The sequence below is a fragment of the Micropterus dolomieu genome, linkage group LG16 (genome assembly GCF_021292245.1).
Source record: "Micropterus dolomieu isolate WLL.071019.BEF.003 ecotype Adirondacks linkage group LG16, ASM2129224v1, whole genome shotgun sequence".
In the NCBI taxonomy this organism is placed as follows: Eukaryota; Metazoa; Chordata; class Actinopteri; order Centrarchiformes; family Centrarchidae; genus Micropterus; species Micropterus dolomieu.
The window spans coordinates 133795-152747 of record NC_060165.1 but is presented as its reverse complement, the minus strand read 5'-3'; the positions used below and the strand labels follow the sequence as shown (position 1 = coordinate 152747).

The 18953-nt window shown below is 40.9% G+C and overlaps 1 protein-coding gene across 4 annotated transcripts in view; it reads right to left on the bottom strand.

Annotated features, from left to right (window-relative positions):
• The window catches only part of LOC123984887 (pleckstrin homology domain-containing family A member 5-like), a 165132-nt gene that overhangs the window by 31339 nt on the left and 114840 nt on the right, over positions 1-18953 (bottom strand). Inside the window, exon 4 of one of the 4 annotated variants that reach the window (XM_046072117.1) lies at positions 10724-11122. The exons of the other annotated variants lie outside the window; for them this stretch is intronic. Coding sequence (XP_045928073.1) covers positions 11119-11122 — 4 coding nt within the window. The 3' untranslated portion in view covers positions 10724-11118. Of the gene's footprint in view, positions 1-10723; positions 11123-18953 lie in introns of those variants that run through there. 4 annotated transcript variants of the gene reach the window in all.

The window sequence follows — 18953 nt, the reverse complement described above, 5'->3', positions numbered from 1 at the left end:
GTTAAAGTACGAAGTGTGTAAATCATCCCAAAATGGCCGTAAAATTCAAAATGGCCGACTTCCTGTTGACTTTACGCTATGGGTTCTTGAGGCTTTTTTGTGCGTCTTGATACGATACATGTCCCCAGAAAATTTCGTACATGTAGGTTGAACGTGAACGAGGGGCTAATTTTTTCCAATTTTCAAGGTGGCGCTAGCGAGTCATTTTGCAACGCCCATGTGCGACACTTGTAGAATACGAAATTTTTCACCGGTTCTGACATGTTTGCAAATTTTGGTGAGTTTTCGAGAATGTTTAGGCCATGTCATTTGGGCCTACTTTGCAGAAAAAAGAAAAAAAATAAATAAATAAAAAATAAAAAAAAAAAAAAAAAATCCGAGCAAATTCAATAGGGACCTCACACGGTCGTGCTCGGGCCCTAATAAAAAATAATCCGAGCAAATTCAATAGGGACCTCACACGGTCGTGCTCGGGCCCTAATAATCCGAGCAATTTCAATCGGGACCTCGCACGGTCGTGCTCGGGCCCTAATAATCCGAGCAAATTCAATAGGGACCTCGCACGGTCGTGCTCGGGCCCTAAATATAATCCGATCAATTTCAATAGGGACCTCGCACGGTCGTGCTCGGGCCCTAAAAATATAATCCGAGCAAATTCAATAGGGACCTCACACGGTCGTGCTCGGGCCCTAATAAATAAATGTAGGTAGTAATTAAATTATACAAGGAGACATAAATGTATATATTTCAATTAGTGCCTTTACTTATTCACCTTTGTTATAATTACCTTACGACTTCCTGTTGACTTTAGGCTATGGGTTCTTGAGGCTTTTTTGTGCGTCTTGATACGATACATGTCCCCAGAAAATTTCGTACATGTAGGTTGAACGTGAACGAGGGGCTAATCTTTTCCAATTTTCTAGGTGGCGCTAGCGAGTCATTTTGCAACGCCCATGTGCGAAACTTGTAGAATACGAAATTTTTCACCGGTTCTGACATGTTTGCAAATTTTGGTGAGTTTTCGAGTATGTTTAGGCCATGTCATTTGGGCCTACTTTGCAGAAAAAAAAAAAAAAATTAATAATAATCCGAGCAAATTCAATAGGGACCTCGCACGGTCGTGCTCGGGCCCTAATAATCCGAGCAAATTCAATAGGGACCTCACACGGTCGTGCTCGGGCCCTAATAATCCGAGCAAATTCAATAGGGACCTCGCACGGTCGTGCTCGGGCCCTAATTAACACATAATTCAGACGAGGTTTCACGCATGGGCGTGGCAAAATCACTAGCGCCCCCTATAGAGCAGCCCCCGGACTAAGTTTCACCTACGTATATGAAATTTCTGTGGTACGTGTATCATGTCCAGACGTACAAAAAACCCTCTTGGAGCCACTGCCAACCCAACAGGACCCAACAGGAAGTCAGCCATTTTGGATTTAATGGTCATTTTAGACGATTCACACACTTTATACTTCCCCCCTAGGGAATTAGTCTGATCGACTTCAAATGTTCACTGCGCACTCTAAACCCAATGACGATTAAAGGTTGTACAAACGGTTATTACCAGTTGACCAGTTTGCCCGTGGCGTGCTGTCAAAAATCGATTATTCGCCATGAAACAGGAAGTTGTTCAGTCTGTGTACTGTGTACTTTAACAAACTCCTCCTAGAGAATTAGTCCAACCGACGTCCGATTCTTGTCTACTCTAAAGCCATTGAAGATTAAAAGTTGTACAAACGGTGAGTTTTTGTGAAACGGCATGCCCGTGGCGTGGCGTCCAAAATCGATGATTCGCCATGAAAGAGGAAGTTGTTGTAACTTCAGTGCACATGCTCACATCTGCACCAAACTTTACGTGCTTGATAACTGTCACGCCCCGAAACACATCTACATGGCAATATTCAGTTATAGCGCCAAATGCTATGTAGCTCTACAAAGGGGACACGGGAAGTAATGACTAACACCTTTGTGCGGCGTCCAAAGTGCGCGGTAAATTCACAGCCACACTGGCAGAATCTGCAACGCAGCCGCTTCACACCTCAACGTGCTACACGTGCGAGGGCCCGCCCAACGCTGCTTGCTGCTTTAATTTATATTTATTCTTGTTTATAAGGACTAACTACAGGGAGTTGACGTTCACTAAACAAATCTCAAATTAAGCGCCGCTGGTTTTGTATTAACATCAAAAAAGTCATTCAAATAAAACTGTTGCCTTCCTAATGTTGATGTTTAAACAATGTTAATGATGTATTTGGTATTAGGTAAGTCCTTCTGACTAAATACTGATGTACATTTGCTGCTCTTGGGTAAACCTCATCCCTCCACATTTGGTGACTGGTAGTTTTAAATGGCTAAAAGGATTACATCATCATGTACTGGTTGAGAAAATCACAGAAATTCTCAAAACCAACTCAATAATGGCCTTACCCTTTTGCATAGTTTTATATCTTTCCTGGTACGCACTTGAAGTTGTTAGTATTAAGGATACTAAAGGACAGTACCCACCCAGCCACAGCCTGTTCACCCTGCTGCCTTCTGGGAAGAGATGTCACACCACCAGACTGCTGTACAGCTAATGTGATACACTCTTCTGCCATAAAGTCTTATTTTATGATGCATATAATGTTCAGTTTTTGTTGACACCGTCATAGAGGCATTAACTGAATAAGTGTGTAGTGATGGTGTTCTACCAGACTGCATGATTTTATAATTTATATAAGAAGAAAAACACATCTCAATATAATGTAGTCCAGTACAAAACCAACTCTGACTTCAGTATATCATCATATTCACATTTCTTACAATGTCAACAAAAAACAAACACTGAACTTTGTAAAGGTAGAATTTATAGCAGAGGTATTGAACATATTAGATTGTACAAGAGTACCTAATAAAGTGGCCACTGTGTGTGTGTCATGAAACAGCACAAGAAGCAATTTAGGGATAAAATCAACAAATGGGAATGTCTGTTTTAGTTAATCCAATGATGTAAATCACCCCAGCAGTGCCCCTCTTAATACCACTCAGACACCCAGTACAGATGCAGCGTAGCATCTGTACCCCGTGTGTGTGTGTGTGTGTTGCGCTGTTGGGGAATTTACTCAACTGGCTGGCCTGTGACTAACATCTTTATGTGTGTGAGCACGAACAATGACTGGTCTAGGTGAGCACCTTTCAGAGATTTCAATTAGGAAACGGAGTGTTGGCCAACATTTCCCCTCTCTCTCTCTCAACGGGCTTGGAATCCTTGGTATAGTTTAATAGTTACCACAAGTAGTTAATAATCAGTTGAACATTTATATCTCAATCTCAAATCTGAGCAGAGAATCCTCCATGCATTGACCTGGATTATAAACAACATACACACACGTTCCTGTGATCAAAATAAAAATATTTATTTGGTGGCATTCTCAAGAGGCTAGACACATGGGAAGGCAGCCAGGCCGGAGCTGATTTGCTCCGTGGTCCCTCGCCTTCTGGCTGGCATCAGCTGGAAACAGTCTTCAGGCAAACTGTGGTTTTAGTCGTTGTGACTGGATCTGGTCTAATGCTCAAAGGCCTGATGTCCTGTCGGTTACTGGTCAGTTATTCGTTTAAAATATTTTACAGACTCTGTTGGCCAATGAAGTAGTGAAAGTTCATAAACGAGATAAGGTCTCAAAGGAGGAAACTTGTTGGTTGTTATTTAATCAAAAGATAAGTTAAACGAATTAATAATTTTAATAAAACAAAAATAAAAAGGTAAATTCAATAAAGCAAGGGTTTTCAAAGTGTGAGGCAGGCCTCCCCAGGGGGGCTGTAAAAACAGTTTCAGGGGAGGCTTCGGGGAATGGAAGTAAAACAATATTACATTACTTACTGCATAAGTTATTAAAAGGAGATGACATATAATAGCCAACGTAAATGCGCCGTATTTTTATAGCGCCTTTCTAGTCTTTTCGACCACTCAAAGCGCTTTTACACTACATCTGCATTCACCATTCACACTAGAGATGCACCGAATATGACTGATCACCGAAACAATACGGCCGAAATGTTGTGATGATGCAAACAAAAACCGTGACCTGCATGTGCTTGTCTGAAGCAACATGTTTGCGGTGTGGACGTATTTCAGTATATCTGAGAAAGACCCACGGACAGCGATTTTCAAAACATGTAATGATGAAATTTCAAGAGGGGGTGCATCTGCAAAGACTTTCTTCACGTCGGGTTTAATTTATGACCTGAAATCCAAACATTCCAATCGCTACGCTGAATATGAGAGGAACGTGGCACAGAAAAGGAAAATGCCTCCGAGCACGCCCACTCTGTCTGTGGCGGACGTTTTTGAAAAGGCAAGGACGTTTCCCAGTGATGGTGTCAAGGCAAAGGGCATTACACAAAAGATTCTTAGATGATCAGCCATTCTCTGTCGTAGAAGATGTGGGATTTCGTAGGCTGATCGAGCAAATTGAGCCCCGTTATGTCATGCCGAGCAGACGACATTTCTCAGAGGTGTGTTTAGCTGTTTAATGTTGTTGCAACTCACGTCCATGAGCATATAGCTGCAGATATTTCAGCAATCAGTTTCACGACAGACACATGGAGCTCAGACGTCAGCATTACCAGTGTGCTCAGTCTAACCGCACAATGGATCGACGCTGATTTCCAGCTGCAAAAGATTCTGCTCCATTCACAAGAGTTTCAAGGGTCACATACAGCAGCAGCCATTTCTGATGCATTTGCCAATATGTTCGACACCTGGCATATCGACAAATCTAAAGTGCATGTCATTGTCAGTGACAATGCAAGAAATATGACAAAAGCGATAGAAGACAGCCAGCTGAAGGGAATACGGTGCATGGCCCACACACACATCTGGCTGTGAATGAGGGAGTGTTGTCTCAACGCAGCGTAAAAGATGTACTGGCTATAGGCAGAAGAATTGTTGGCCACTTTAAAGATTCTCAGCTGGCCTAACCCGCGTAGTGACGGAGACGGAGCAGCGCACGGAGCAGCGCCCAGTGCAGGAGAAGGAGATCAGAGCGCAAAAAAAAAAGACTTGTCTCTCTGCACCAGATGAGGGACATGCACCCTTGTTGTCTGATATATTCAGTGAAATCCTGCAAGAAAGTGCCTCAAATAATAATAATAAAAGGTAGGCTATTCTGTTCTTAGGCTACTATATATGTGATCAGATTGTAGCCATATTTCTGCTAGATATTTTTTTAATTTGATAAAAATGTTTATTTATGCACTGGCCCTATTTAAATACACTCTCTCAAATCTTTCTCAAATGTCAGGCAGATGACAAGCTCAACCGCTCAACAGCTAGATGGTTATCTGTCTGAAGTCCCCATCCCCAGAAGTGATAACGCTCTTGCCTACTGGAGAAGTAATCACGGCCTCTTTCCTGATCTGGCAAAGATGGAATGCAAGTATTGTCTGCTCCGTACACAAGCACTGACAGCGAGAGACTGTTCAGTGCAGCAGCTCATGTTCTCGATGAGAAGAGGAACAGACTTTACTGTGATAAAGCAGAGAAGCTACTCTTCATCAAGAAAAACCTGCCACTTTACCTCAAGAAGTAGAATGGGCTTGTCTAGTGTTTAAATATTTATTATCCACTTTGCACATCTGCAATTCTTGGTGCATTTGTTGTTGTTAAAGTTCTACAGTTAACATATGGGCTATGGCAGTCTTTGTTTTGATACACTTTTATGTTGAAGGCCTACAGAGAAAATATTGTATCTTTAAGTAGTTGCACTTGTTCTGAATGCACTTTCTTGTAGTAGTCCTACAGAGAAAAATTTAAAATGCACTTGACCTGTTTCCCAAGCTTTGTCTGAGGGGAGACCTGCAGTCTCAGACTTTGAAAACCCCTGCACTAAAGGTTCACTAGGCCTGTGAATGTCATTAATGTTGCTGAGGTAAATCAAAAAGAGAACTAGTCTGAGGGAAATTTTATCCCAGGTAAAAGCTTTACAAAATAGTCTAGTCAAATCTCTCGCGTCGGGAGTGGACAAAGAAGGACGGACAATTCAAAAGTCTCGGAGATTTCTCCGCGGGCAGGAATCTTTGTAGGCAGGAAAGGGGGAGAACGTCCAAAGAAGAGCTTGTAAGAGACAGAGACCATGGGGTCCTCAGGGTTTTGTTTGTCTCTCTCCTGGGGTGTGTCAAAAGGTGGGAGGTCACCATCTCTAGTGTCTCAAGGTTTGAAACTTTAATCTAAAGTAATGGTAATGTCTTAGAAAGTATTTTTGCACACGTTTAATAATACATTCTTTCACAATATCAACACTCTTCTCAAATGTCATTAACAGTTTACAATCCTATAATTCTAAGCATTAAAAGGGCAAAGAAAGAAATACCATTTTTAACCTATCTTAAAATCAACCTGTATATTCCTGTTACAGTTGAACAAACCATTTCATAGTAATCATATCAGATGAATCAACAGACTAACTAAATAAGTTCCAAGACAATACTTTTTCTAAATGCTAAACACGACATCAGGTTAAATAATAAATACGGCCAGTAAATACAGAGAAATTAATAAAGAGGTAATCAAGTTAAGAACAGTTCCTAGTTAAACCTAAATGGGAGGCCTTACCATCCCGCAATTAAATGTAATGTCTATTCTGCTAAACTAAATATAAGAGAACACTTACTTAATGCTACTTAAAAGGAACGGGGAGGAGATTTATCTTAATAAGTAAAGCACATAGGTTTATAGAGGAAATTCTTATCTCTCCGTAACACAAAGAAATGAGTTAGGTCCCGTGGCATGATATACTGTACCTTTTCGTCCTTTTGAGGGAACTGTGGTTCCATGAAGGAAAATCTGGAATTATGGTGTGTATGGCATTTTCATCCAGTTCTTGGACTACAGTTATGAAAAAGGTATCGGACAAAACAGGGTGATATTCTGCACAATATTCATAGATTTTGAATTTGTAGAATGAAGAATCAGATTGTGTCTTTCTCCAAATCACTATGCTGTAGAGCAGGGGCGGGGAACATCCGGCCTCCGGGCCGTATGCAAGACCATTTGGTCTGGCCCACAAGTCATTTCAGAAATACATAAAAATACCAAATAAAACTAAAACAACAACCCAGAAATACAAAAATCTCTAGACACTTTTCCTGTGATAAAATAAAAATAATATAAAATAGTAGAGTAAAATTTCTGGGTGGTCCCTTCTGACTGTATGCCATGTCCGGGTCACAGTCAGGGTCAACGCAACAAGCACAAAGAGGTAAGGTGCATCGCTGATATGCACCATGGCGACTATCAAGAAAAGAAAAGTAGATGCGGAATGTTTCGCTTTTTGTTAAAGTGAAAGGAAAGCTAGTGTGCCTAGTTTGTGGAGATGCGCTTGCAGTAATGAAAAAGGCCAATCTCGAGTGTCATTACAGCTCGAAACATGCTAAACTGGATGAGTTGCAAGGACAACTGCACTTGGATAAAATGAACACTCTCCGGCGGAGTTTGGGTGCCCAACAAGCAGTTTTCACAAGACCACATTCTGACAAAGACAATTTTATGCAGGCAAGTTTTGTATTGTAAGAAGCTGAAACCTCACTCAGAAGGAGAGTTTGTGAAAGAGTGACTGTTCCAAAGTGTTAGTTTGTCTCAAAGAATCATTGGAGAATGAATTTCTGATATGGCACAAGACATTGAAACAACACTGAAGGACGCGGCAGTGAACAACAGTTTTTCTCTCTGGCCTGCGATGAAACAACAGACATAATAAATACCGCCCAATTAGCCATTTTTGTGCGTGAGACTACTGCAGAGTTTGATCTGAGGGAGAAATTGCTGTCTTTGCGAGCCAAGCATGGTACTACCAAAGGTGGGGACTTGTTTGCACAAGTTGTTTTAGCGATGAACAAATTTGAACTACCATTTGAAAAGTTAAGTGGCCTTGCCACAGATGGAGCTCCAGCCATGCTTGGCATGCAAAAGGGATTAACTGCATTGGTCAAAAAAGAAGTGCATCGTCTCATTCTCGACCTAAGTGATTTGTGAATTGTATGCCACTGTATCATACATCAAGAGAGTCTGTGTGCACAGTCCCTGAAGCTTCACAGTGTAATGACAACTGTCGTTTCCACCATAAATTTCATCAAAAGCAGAGGGCTAAACAGCCACCAGTTCAAAGAGTTACTGAGTGATCTTGAGTCAGAGTAGGGAGATCTGGTGTACTATTGTTACAAGGTCCAAGGTCCTAACCAGCTTCTCAGCACTCTGCTTTCAAATGTGAGGTCATTTGAAGCTAAATTAAAGCTGTGGCAATTGCAATGGGAAAAGGGTAACACTGTGCACGTTCCTACTCTGCAAGAGCAAAAGCCTGCTACAACATCTGAATATGCTGGTGAGTGCGCAAAGCTGCTTCAGGCATTTGGCGAGAGGTTTCAGGACATGAAAAGTAAAGAAAAGAAACTGAAGATATTTGCCACGCCATTTAATGTGGAACCAACTGATGTACCTGACAACCTACAGTATGAAATAATTGAGCTGCAAAGCAATAATGAGCTCCACGCTAGGTACAACAACCTCCCTCTGCTGGAGTTCTACGAACTGTATGTACATTCTGAGGTCTTTCCGCTTCTGAGGAGACATGGACTGAAGTTTGCATCTCAGTTTAGGACAACCTACTGCTGTGAGCAGTTCTTTTCAAAACTGAGTCTTGCAAAGACTCAATTCTGCTCAAGACTGACAGACCAAAACTTAGAAAACAAGCTGCGACCACATGCATGATTCACGTGGGTTAGACTTTCAGGTCGGAAAATCCGGAAAAATTACATCCCTGAGAAATACAATTATTTAATGTGACTTTTTCCATGAACTGTGAGAACTGAATTGTTTTTTTGTATTTTCCTTTAGCTTTGGTAATACTGTTGTATTAACATTAATGCAAATAAAGCAAATATCGTTTTGACCTGACTTGTGTATGACATGTATAGTCGCATGCCGTCATTCCGCCCCTGGTTGTCGAGGTGGTGTCCAGCAAACGATGTGGGCTTTGTAGATCATTGGAAGACCTGGTCTGATTTGGAGAGACGGCATCCATCCCACCTGGGAAGGAGCAGGTCTCATTTCTAGAAATCTGGCCAAGTTTATTAGTGAACCAAATCCATGACAATCCAGAGTTGAGACCAGGAGGCAGAGTCGCAGTCTAACACACTTCTCTGCTCCTCCATTCCATGGGGTGAAAACCCCATAGTGACGGTGTCTGCCCCCCGACCATTGAAATTATTTAAATCAAAGGTAAACAGAAGAGGAGCTGTGCATAAAAAGAGAGCAATAGTGCAAACTAATAGGAAACTTAAATGTGGACTCTTAAACATCAGATCTCTCTCTTATAAACGTGTACTAGTAAAGGAACTAATATCAGATTATGATATTGATCTATTTTGTCTTACTGAAACCTGGCTGGGTGATGGAGAATATGTTAGCCTAAATGAATCCACCCCTCCCAGTCATATTAATACTCACATTCCTCGAGGCACAGGCCGAGGAGGTGGAGTTGCAGCTATCTTCGACTCTAGCCTACTAATCAGCTCTAAACCTAAACCAAACTATAACTCATTTGAAAGCCTTCTTAGTCTTTCACACCCAGCCAACCAATTCTCGTTATAGTGCACCTGGTCCGTACTCTGAATTCTTATCTGAATTTGCAGAGTTTTTGTCAACTTTAGTCCTTAAAACGGACAAAGTTATTATTGTAGGGGATTTTAATATTCATGTGGACATTGAGAATGACAGCCTTACTTACAGTACTGCGTTTATCTGTTCTGGTGTATGGTATTGAAATTGAACATTTAATAGTGTTCCCACTGAATCCTCCTTTGTCCGACCACTGTTTGATAACTTTTGAGTTTGTATTGCTGAACTACACACCATTGGGCAAAAATTTCTATACAAGATGTCTGTCTGATAGTGCTGTAGCTAAATTTAAGGATGTGATTCCATAAGCTTTAAATTCATTATCTAGTCACAAAGTAACGGAGGACTCCTATGCTAGTTTCCTCCCAAATCGATCATCTTGTTTATAGTGCTGCAGGCTCGCTGCGAATGACACTCGACTCTGTAGCCCCTCTAAATAACAAAATAATAAAACAAAGACGGTTAGCCCCATGGTATAAAACTGAAACTCGCAAATTAAAGCAAAGATTGCGGAAACTTGAGAGGAATTGGTGTTCCACCAAACTGGAAAATCCTCGTTTAATTTGGCAAGATAGTCTTAAAACTTATAGGAAAGCCCTCCGTAATGCCAGAGCAGCGTACTACTCGTCATTAATAGAGGAAAATAGGAACAACCCCAGGTTTCTTTTCAGCACTGTAGCACATAAGCTTCTTTAATGATGAAATTCTGACTATTAGAAACAAAATTCACCAAGACCTGCCCTCAACTGGCATCGACTTATCTCCTGAATATTTCATTTGCTACTTAAGGTAAAAAAAAAACTTGAAACAAGTGAAATTTTCTAACATAAAAGCCGCCTGGTAAGAAGAAATATCTTGTCAGACAAAAAACAAGTATGTTTTGCCTTCAATTAATTAATCTTACTTAGATTTTAGTTTTTGCAGTGTTCTTAACACGCTTCTTAATTTTCACTGGAATATGGAGCAAAATGCTCGCAGTGTGAATCCCAGCTGTCATAAAAAAGAGCAGCATGCTGCAATACCAGCAGGCTGAGGTGGATAAAACACAGCAGGGTACAGTGCAGAAAGGACTGGATTTTGATGGACTTTATTTATACAGATATTTATTTACAGATCCAATAAAATATGCCCAGATCCGCGAAGAAAACTGGCACTCCAAACAGGGAGCAGAGGGAGACAGCTTTGAAATGCAACTTTGAAGTCAATACAGAGGAGAACTCCATAAAGTTCTCAAGATATTTCTACCAATATCCAATTTGACAACTGACGACTGAACAAATGCCATCTTCTGATGAAGATCATGTGATGTCAGCAAAAGCTCCAGAACACTTCTACTGGATATTGAAGTGACCGTTGTCAGTAGCCTAAACTTATACCACAAGCTTCAAACACCCGCTGTCACTTGGAGAAGCCCCACCTCTTAGAAAACAAAACAGTAAACAGGTAGATACAGTAAATCAAATGTCTTACCTGGGACAGCAGTTGGATATGTAACGAAAAGACAGAAAGAAAATCTGTTAGTTTGACAGAGCAATGACTAACAATGACTAACATGGAGTAGGTCAGACTGTATACATGACAATGTGGATATTATCTGTCGTCATCTCAAACCTTGAAATTCACAAACATGAACAAAAGTCTTATTTTCACAGTGATGACTCAACACAGTTGGTTTATTCTTGAATTAATATTCTTTATCTGAAAATTGTGAGACATTCTTCTAAATACGAAACTTGATGCCATGTCTTCCCAAGCTCTTCAGCAATAAGCTATTTTTAAAATCAAACGCTTTTTAAAATCAAATTTTTGACACCAAGAAATAACCCCAGAGGTATATTTCTACCACAAATTCCATCATTTCCACCAAATTAGGCTCTTCAACATCATGGGCTGTTTTCAGTGCTTGCACAAATAACAGATACTGTCATTTTTTTCTAGTGAGAACAATGTCCTTTCTTCAGTTCTGGTTGTGTGTAATATCAGGGCATGCTACTGTTTGCCACTTGATATATTAATAAAACCAAAACCCGTTGACTAGTAAGGATCACATTCACTTCAAGTCTTCTGACCATTCAAAGCACTTTACACTACATGTCACATTCACACACACATTCATACACTAATGGCCATTTAATGTGCCAACTGGACATCAGAAGCAGAAACTAATCCCATTCCCACACACTCACAAACACTGACAGCACAGCCATTCAGTTCAGTATCTTGACTAAAAGTCCAGCCCTACAACAAAACCCAGAAAACAAATATTTTTGTTTACTTTAGTGGCCCTTTCTCACATCTGCTTTCTGCTATGGGGAAAATGTCACCAGCAGTCAAATGGCAAGCTATGAAAATGAACAGGGAGGGATAAATGTCAGAAACTCAAACAGCAAAGACTACAGCTAGACCGTCAAATGGGTGAGGGAAAACATTTCTGATGGCGTAGAAATGGGAGCAACAGATTTTTGGCATGCTAACTAATCATTTAAGTTGTGTTAAAAGGGTTCACATTTTAACACCTATATCGTAGTTCTGTGACTCCTGTGTGGCAGTTTTACATGATTTAAAGTTCAAAGAAATCATTTTTGATCGGGGCGGAATTCGCATGAGTTGAATATTTTCAACTCAAGCGAGAAAGTAGCATGACGCTGAGTCGCGATAGCCTATCAGTGTTGAGATGTGTGAAGAGGGCCAGGCAGAGCGGGCGATTGAAAATCTGCTGGCCGGCTGAGAGCTGCTAAACTTGGGGGAGAGGAGCAGGGAGCAGCGCTGCAACCATTGGACAAATAAACACCCGTAGTAAGTCGGATTCTGCTCTGACAACTACGTCGTTTACTCGCGGGAGGAGCTCAGAGTTAACTTCCATGCACATCTGGTTCCACTGTTGTTGTTAGCGTCGTTAGCTCTGTCGGATTACTTTGAGAAAAGAAAGCGAGGAGGTTGAGCTACCTGGTGAGTTCAGAAAACATGTGTCTGTAACTTTATTCCAGCCATCATTGTACTTTACTGTGACCAAGTTAGCATAGAATAGCCCTGATCGATCCAAACTCCATTCAGAAAACAAACATTTTAGAAGTTGTTGTCCTGCTGTCTTGCTGACAGACCTGACAAAGCATGAATTCATGTGTTTAACAAATCTGCATCATGTTGTAGTTATTTCGGCATCAGTTTAATCAATTTGTTGCTATTTAATCACAGCAAAATGTTTACTTTGGGTTCATACAGTTGTAGTAATGGCGAGTTGTGTTTATTCACGTTATCGCGTTAAAATCGCCTTCTCGCCTTGTGTGTGAACACTTGCAGCGAATGTACTCATGTGAGGAAAGCATCGCGAGGAGAAATTTCGTGTTTGGTCTGAATGCCGCACTAGGTTACATGCAGGCTGCCCTACCTGATTGCTGGACAATGTTGGTACTTACTATCTGCAGTCTGTAAGAACAGAAACAACTTAGGGCTGAAAAATAAGTATCTATATTTTTATTTACAGTTAATATTCTATTATCCTGAATTTAAAGTAAAACCCAGGACAGTAAAGCACAGTATCCTTTGAGTAAAGATGCAGACACACCATTCTCAAAAAGTATAAATGTATTAAGAAAACTATAATTTTCTTCTTTTTTTTTAACCTTTACTTATTCAGGGGAGCTCCACTGAGAGGAAGCCTCTCTTTTGCAGGAAGGCCCTGATCACATTCACACTGTTACACATTCACACCTGGAAGCTGCCCAGTACAATCGCAGTGGTCTTCTGGCCACTAAGCAGCTCCACTGGAGCTGTTGGGGTTACTGGCCTTGCTCAAGGGCACCTCAGTGGTGGTAAATGAGGGAGGGCAAGCACTGCTTGGTTTACTTTCCACACCCTGATTTTATCCCGCCGGTCCTGGGATTGAACCGGCGACCTCACGGTCACAAGCACGCTTCTCTAACCTTTGGGTCACCACTGCCAAAATTATTAGGCTTACAAACAGAGGTTCACATAGCATTGCTATCTTTTCTTAAACAACTTGTTGGACCAAAACCCAAAGATATTCAATTTACATGATCAAGCACATCGTCACATTTAATCACCCTCACAATTACTCTACTGATAGCCCTAACTGTAGTTGTGTAAAGCAGCTATGTGGTCAGTGCTTCCATGCTGTTTCCATACAGCAGGCTGAGAACAGCTCATCCCACAGCTGCTTCACTACAGTCACATTTTAAAACAACACCCTGATGCGCTGCAAGGCTGACAGCTGCACAGGTTCACATAATACTATTATCTCATAGTATGTATAAATATACTGTATATAGAATCATTATGCATAATGTGTAGTGAGACATTCTGAAAAGTTGGATGATAATTTTGTAGATGAACGTGACAGAGGGACTGAACTGAGTATCTTTCTTCATGTTTACTCAGTTTGGAAAATATCATCCTTACAGTCACTATGACACCCCTTCCTCCCATGTTGCGATGGTTACACACACACACACACACACACACACACACACACGGCTCTCTTGACTTCCAGTAGAGGAAGAGGCAGTGCAATGAAATAGCATTCAGAGCCTAAAAGCTCTTTCCTGCAATTATCCCCTTGAATTCAAGCCAGAGGTCTGACACATTCACTGTGTGTGTGTGTGTGTGTGTGTGTGTGTGTGTGTGTGTGTGTGTGTGTGTGTTTATATGATAATGGGTGGGTAAGAGCAGAGAGCATGACTTCTGTCCCAAACACCAGACCACCAGAGATGGAAATTCAAGTATACTTGCACACAGAGACAGACAGACACACAAACACGCACACACAAATCAGGTGATTCTTTCTAGGAGAGAACATCTAGAACCCGGTCCTCACACAAAGTCAACATGTGTTTGTTTCCTCAGCAGGCTGTCTCTCTCTCCAGGGGAGCTAATGTGACGTGACAGTAGATGAGTGCTAGGAGCTGCTGCTGTGTTTGCCTTAGTTAGGGTGGAGACACACACACACACACACGGCTAAATAACACACAGTACATGCCACTGCGTGCCACAAAGCTGTTGATGTTCGAGCGATGACTCTTGTGAATTTTGTTGAGTCGTGCATGTGAGTGAGTGAGTGGGTGCGGGGGAGCATTGTGGCACCTAGAAATACATGCTAAGAGTTACTGAACCTTTTTTTCCCCATCTTCCCTCTGGGGTCCAAGCAGACAGTTTTGGTTTCATGTGTCCAGGTTTTGAGAAATCTGTTTCTGCCTCCACCCTGATGTAATGGAGATAGAGATTTGTGGTTTGTGTTGCTCACAGCATTGGAAAATTACAGGCTGGAATTATGATCACCTAAGATCATTTCACTTCTTTCAGAGAAGCATGTACACACGCCCCAAATCTCATTACCACATTCTGTAGACCTGATCACCGGGCAAGCTGATTGGCTGATCAAAAAATGTTGCATTTAAAATAAAATTATGGAGCACCTGGAGAGAAGCTACCCACCCTACACACACACGCCAATTAACTTCTATAAAACCCTACATGTCTAGTCTCATGTTTGACCTGTAAGGTTCCACATAGATTTACACACAGTCAAAGAAAAGGAAAGTGTTCATCCAATTATATTTCAGTAATAAAATCATAGTGCATTGCAGATCACCTGACAGCTCTGTCAGCTGAGGTGGGGATCACACTGGACAGCAGTAGAAAAAGTGGCTAGATTCAGGTCTGGTTCCAGAGTGGTTGAGCCTACCAACATTCAGCACCAAAGCTCAGCCTGCATGCCCAATGGTCCGGCAGTGGCTTTAAGTTTTTTCCAGAGAGAGACATGAGACAAAGGTAAAATGCAAAGTACAAATGTGGCATTTATCGTCTTCCATACAGACAAGATGAGACACCAACAGCAACCAGCAACCAAACTTACACTGAAAGCAACTAGCTACCTTATATACAGTCCCTTCTGCAGGTAATTAAGTCGGTAAAACTATTTAGGTGGAACCATCATCATTTAGAATAATAAATAGTTACCTAAAACCCAACACCACAGAGAAAACAGAGCACAAAGAATGAATATTTACATAAATACAAATTTCTATCAATAAATCAATCACATACACTCAAAATAATCACATAAATCAGCAATGTTGAGATCTTCACTCCCCCCACCCTCAGGTTCATGGTTTGCTCCTGCAGCTTTTAAGCAGGTGCTTGGGCCTACCACACTCTTTTGCCTCTGCCCCCTGCTGAGGAGACAACCAGGAAGAGGTGAATACTACCATTATTTGCGTTATCTGTGAGCTAATTTGATATTTAACTGGAACAGAGTAGAATCACTTAATACTATGTTGTGAACCTTGAATATTCCTGATTTGAGGTTTCTTTCCACACAGGTAGGATGGCCAAACCCACCTCTGTGCTTCCTCAACCTCCTCTGGAACTACTCGCAGACAAAGAAAGTTATCAAATATTTAATAACTTAAATAAACAATCAAAATAAGAATGTGTATGGCTCCTTCTTTATCAATAATCCCCACCTAGACACTCAGTAACTATTTCAGGTAATGGTAAAAACAAAGGGAATATTGTTTCCAGGTCATTTTACTAGACATCTCTGTCAACAGAGAAACGGCTAACATTATAAAGGACTTGTCAAACAACAGAACGGCATCACAGCATCTGATATGGAGTCAGCCAGTCCGTCTGATCAGATCAACATAAACCAGTATATGACAATAGGTGCGCTATCTTACTGGCTATACTGACTTAAAATCAGTGATCACGAAGTTAAAGACAACAGAAAGTGGTCTTCAAAGTCCTGACCCTCACTGTGTCCCTCTGTTTTCCCCCGCACACACTTGTTGGGAATCCGGTAGGGCAGATTTGATCATTTTTAATAAAATTATTCAAATCACTAAAATTAACAAGGATTAATAATTATGGGGCACCAACCTGGGATCAGGGACCAAAAACCAAAACGTGAATGTCTGAAAAAGGGGTTTTCCATTCTTAGAAATGCCAGTATTTAAACACTTTCACACCAATAAAGTGGGCGGTGAGGGTGAATCTGTGCGCTGCTTCTCACAATCAGCTGTTAATACAACAAAATACATAAATAACCACTAGTTAAAAGGCGTAATAGTTTATTTAACTTTAGCACTAATCAACAGATGGAAGATGGTGAACTCGACCATGTGGGTGGCTGGTCACACAAAGATCCAAAATGGCGGGCAGACCCGCAAACCTTAAACAAAGGGATAAAAACCAAAATGGAGGACACATTCTTCTTTCCTCACCAAGATGGTGTGGAGCACAACTCAGTAAGTCTACATGCTATCTGTGGGTTTGAGGTGTATACGTGTATGGATGCACTTAAGTTGTGTGTAAGGGGTGGAGGTTAGTGGAAGAGAGAGAGGAAAAGAAAAAGACATAGAAAGCAAGGCAAAGAGGATCCTAAATGCAGAGTCAAGACGATAACTGTTCCTTTATCACACAGAAACAAGCAAGCAAACTTAGATACTCAGGTTATCGGAACAGTAAGAAACAGGGCATGCACCAACCTGCCTGGGTAGTAGAAAATAATAGATTTTTAGACGCAGATGCGGACTTGGACGATTATGAATCTATACACAAATGTCAATCGATTATCTAGAGGTTAACTTGATAACGGAATGAAAAAGGCGAAGTGCAGCTCCGGACCGTCTATGTTGTGAACACAACAGAGATGTGTGGTTCTCCCTGTTCGGCACAGACAGGTAGCTGTTGATTGAATGAATGTTGTTGAATGCTGCTACCAAACTTTCACATGATCAGTAAAATCAATGCGCAACTAACGTTAATGATTTTCACCTGCACAATGTGCAGCATGGGAGCGCTTAGCTAGCGTCCTCTCCTCATTCATCAAAGGACAGCTAACATTAACATTAATGTGACAGTGAAAGCAGCCAAGCAGAAGAAAATATGAGCGCTACAGTCAGGCAGTAAATGTACAGTGCAGGTCACAGTGTGTCCATTAATTAATGTCTGTTGGTCTGTCGTTTTCCAACTACTGGAAAAGTGAACATCTCCTCTTCAGGCTGCAGTCTGGAAGCTGAGCAGGATGTTTTTTAGCTGCTACTTCAAGTTCATTTGTTGTCACTCATCCACATATTCAGTAAACAAATGAACAAAATGCCGTTTCTCAAGGCCAATGGTGCTCAATACAAGATCACAATAATCAAGACAAGGCACAAACATGTAACTAAAAAAGGAACAGATATTAGAGTGGAGTGAATGTGGTATGGCTGGAGCATTGTAAAGTGTGTAGTTCATCACGTATCTGACTCTATACTAGTAACAGCAGCATTAGAAATAAAAATAGCTGCAGCAGAGGTCAGTAATAATGCTCTGCAATGTTAGCTACATTTATATGAAGTAACATTAAATATCTGCATTTCATAACTACCTACTTGTTAGGATTGTTACTAATACATCTAGATCCTGTTTGTATTACAATTGCATCGTAGCCTCATAATCGTATGAGGTGCCTAGACATTCTCACCTGCATTGAGATATCGAATTGAATTGTTGACCTGATTATCGTAATCGAATTAAATCGTGAGACTAGTAAAGATGCACACCCCTACCTTGCACCATTTCACCAGGTAGTATATGGGCAGACAGGAAATAAGGTGTATGACATGCAACAAAGGAAGTTGTGGCTGTGTGAAATGTGCCATATACATTCGGCTGTCAGGACGCCCCAGCTGGTCAACAGTTTAATAACTGCTCTAAGTCACAGCTCGTTATAGCCAAGCATGCATTGCGCTACAAGGTTCAAGGTACATTTATTTATTATTCTACAACACAGGACTGCACAGTGAAATGAAAATTGTAGCCCCCTTCACACAATATATAGAGGCTCCAGCGGACCAGCTCCACGGACCATTCAGTGGATTATCTGGGAGTTTGGTAAGGCACTGCCAAGATGGCGACGGATGGAGCTGAAATTAATTAATGCACCAGCTGAACACTGTCTATCTAATCAATTGAATTAGTACCTAATTACACTGTCCTTTTAGAAAAAAGAAAATAAAAGTTGTTTTCCTGCCCCAAATGTGTGTCACTTTACTTAAAGCAAACAATTACATATTATAAGGTCTTATAATTAGTTCATATGGTATTTTGTCCACCTGTAATATATTATACAGGGATAGATATTTTATCACTTTACTTGAAGCAAACAAAGACATGCTATATAACTTTAAACCTTACTATAAGCTATTATTCCATTTTATATCACCAATTCTAAATTGTGACTAAAGTGTATTTATAACAAGGCAGAGTCGGTGGTTAATGTGTTATGGAACATGGTCGG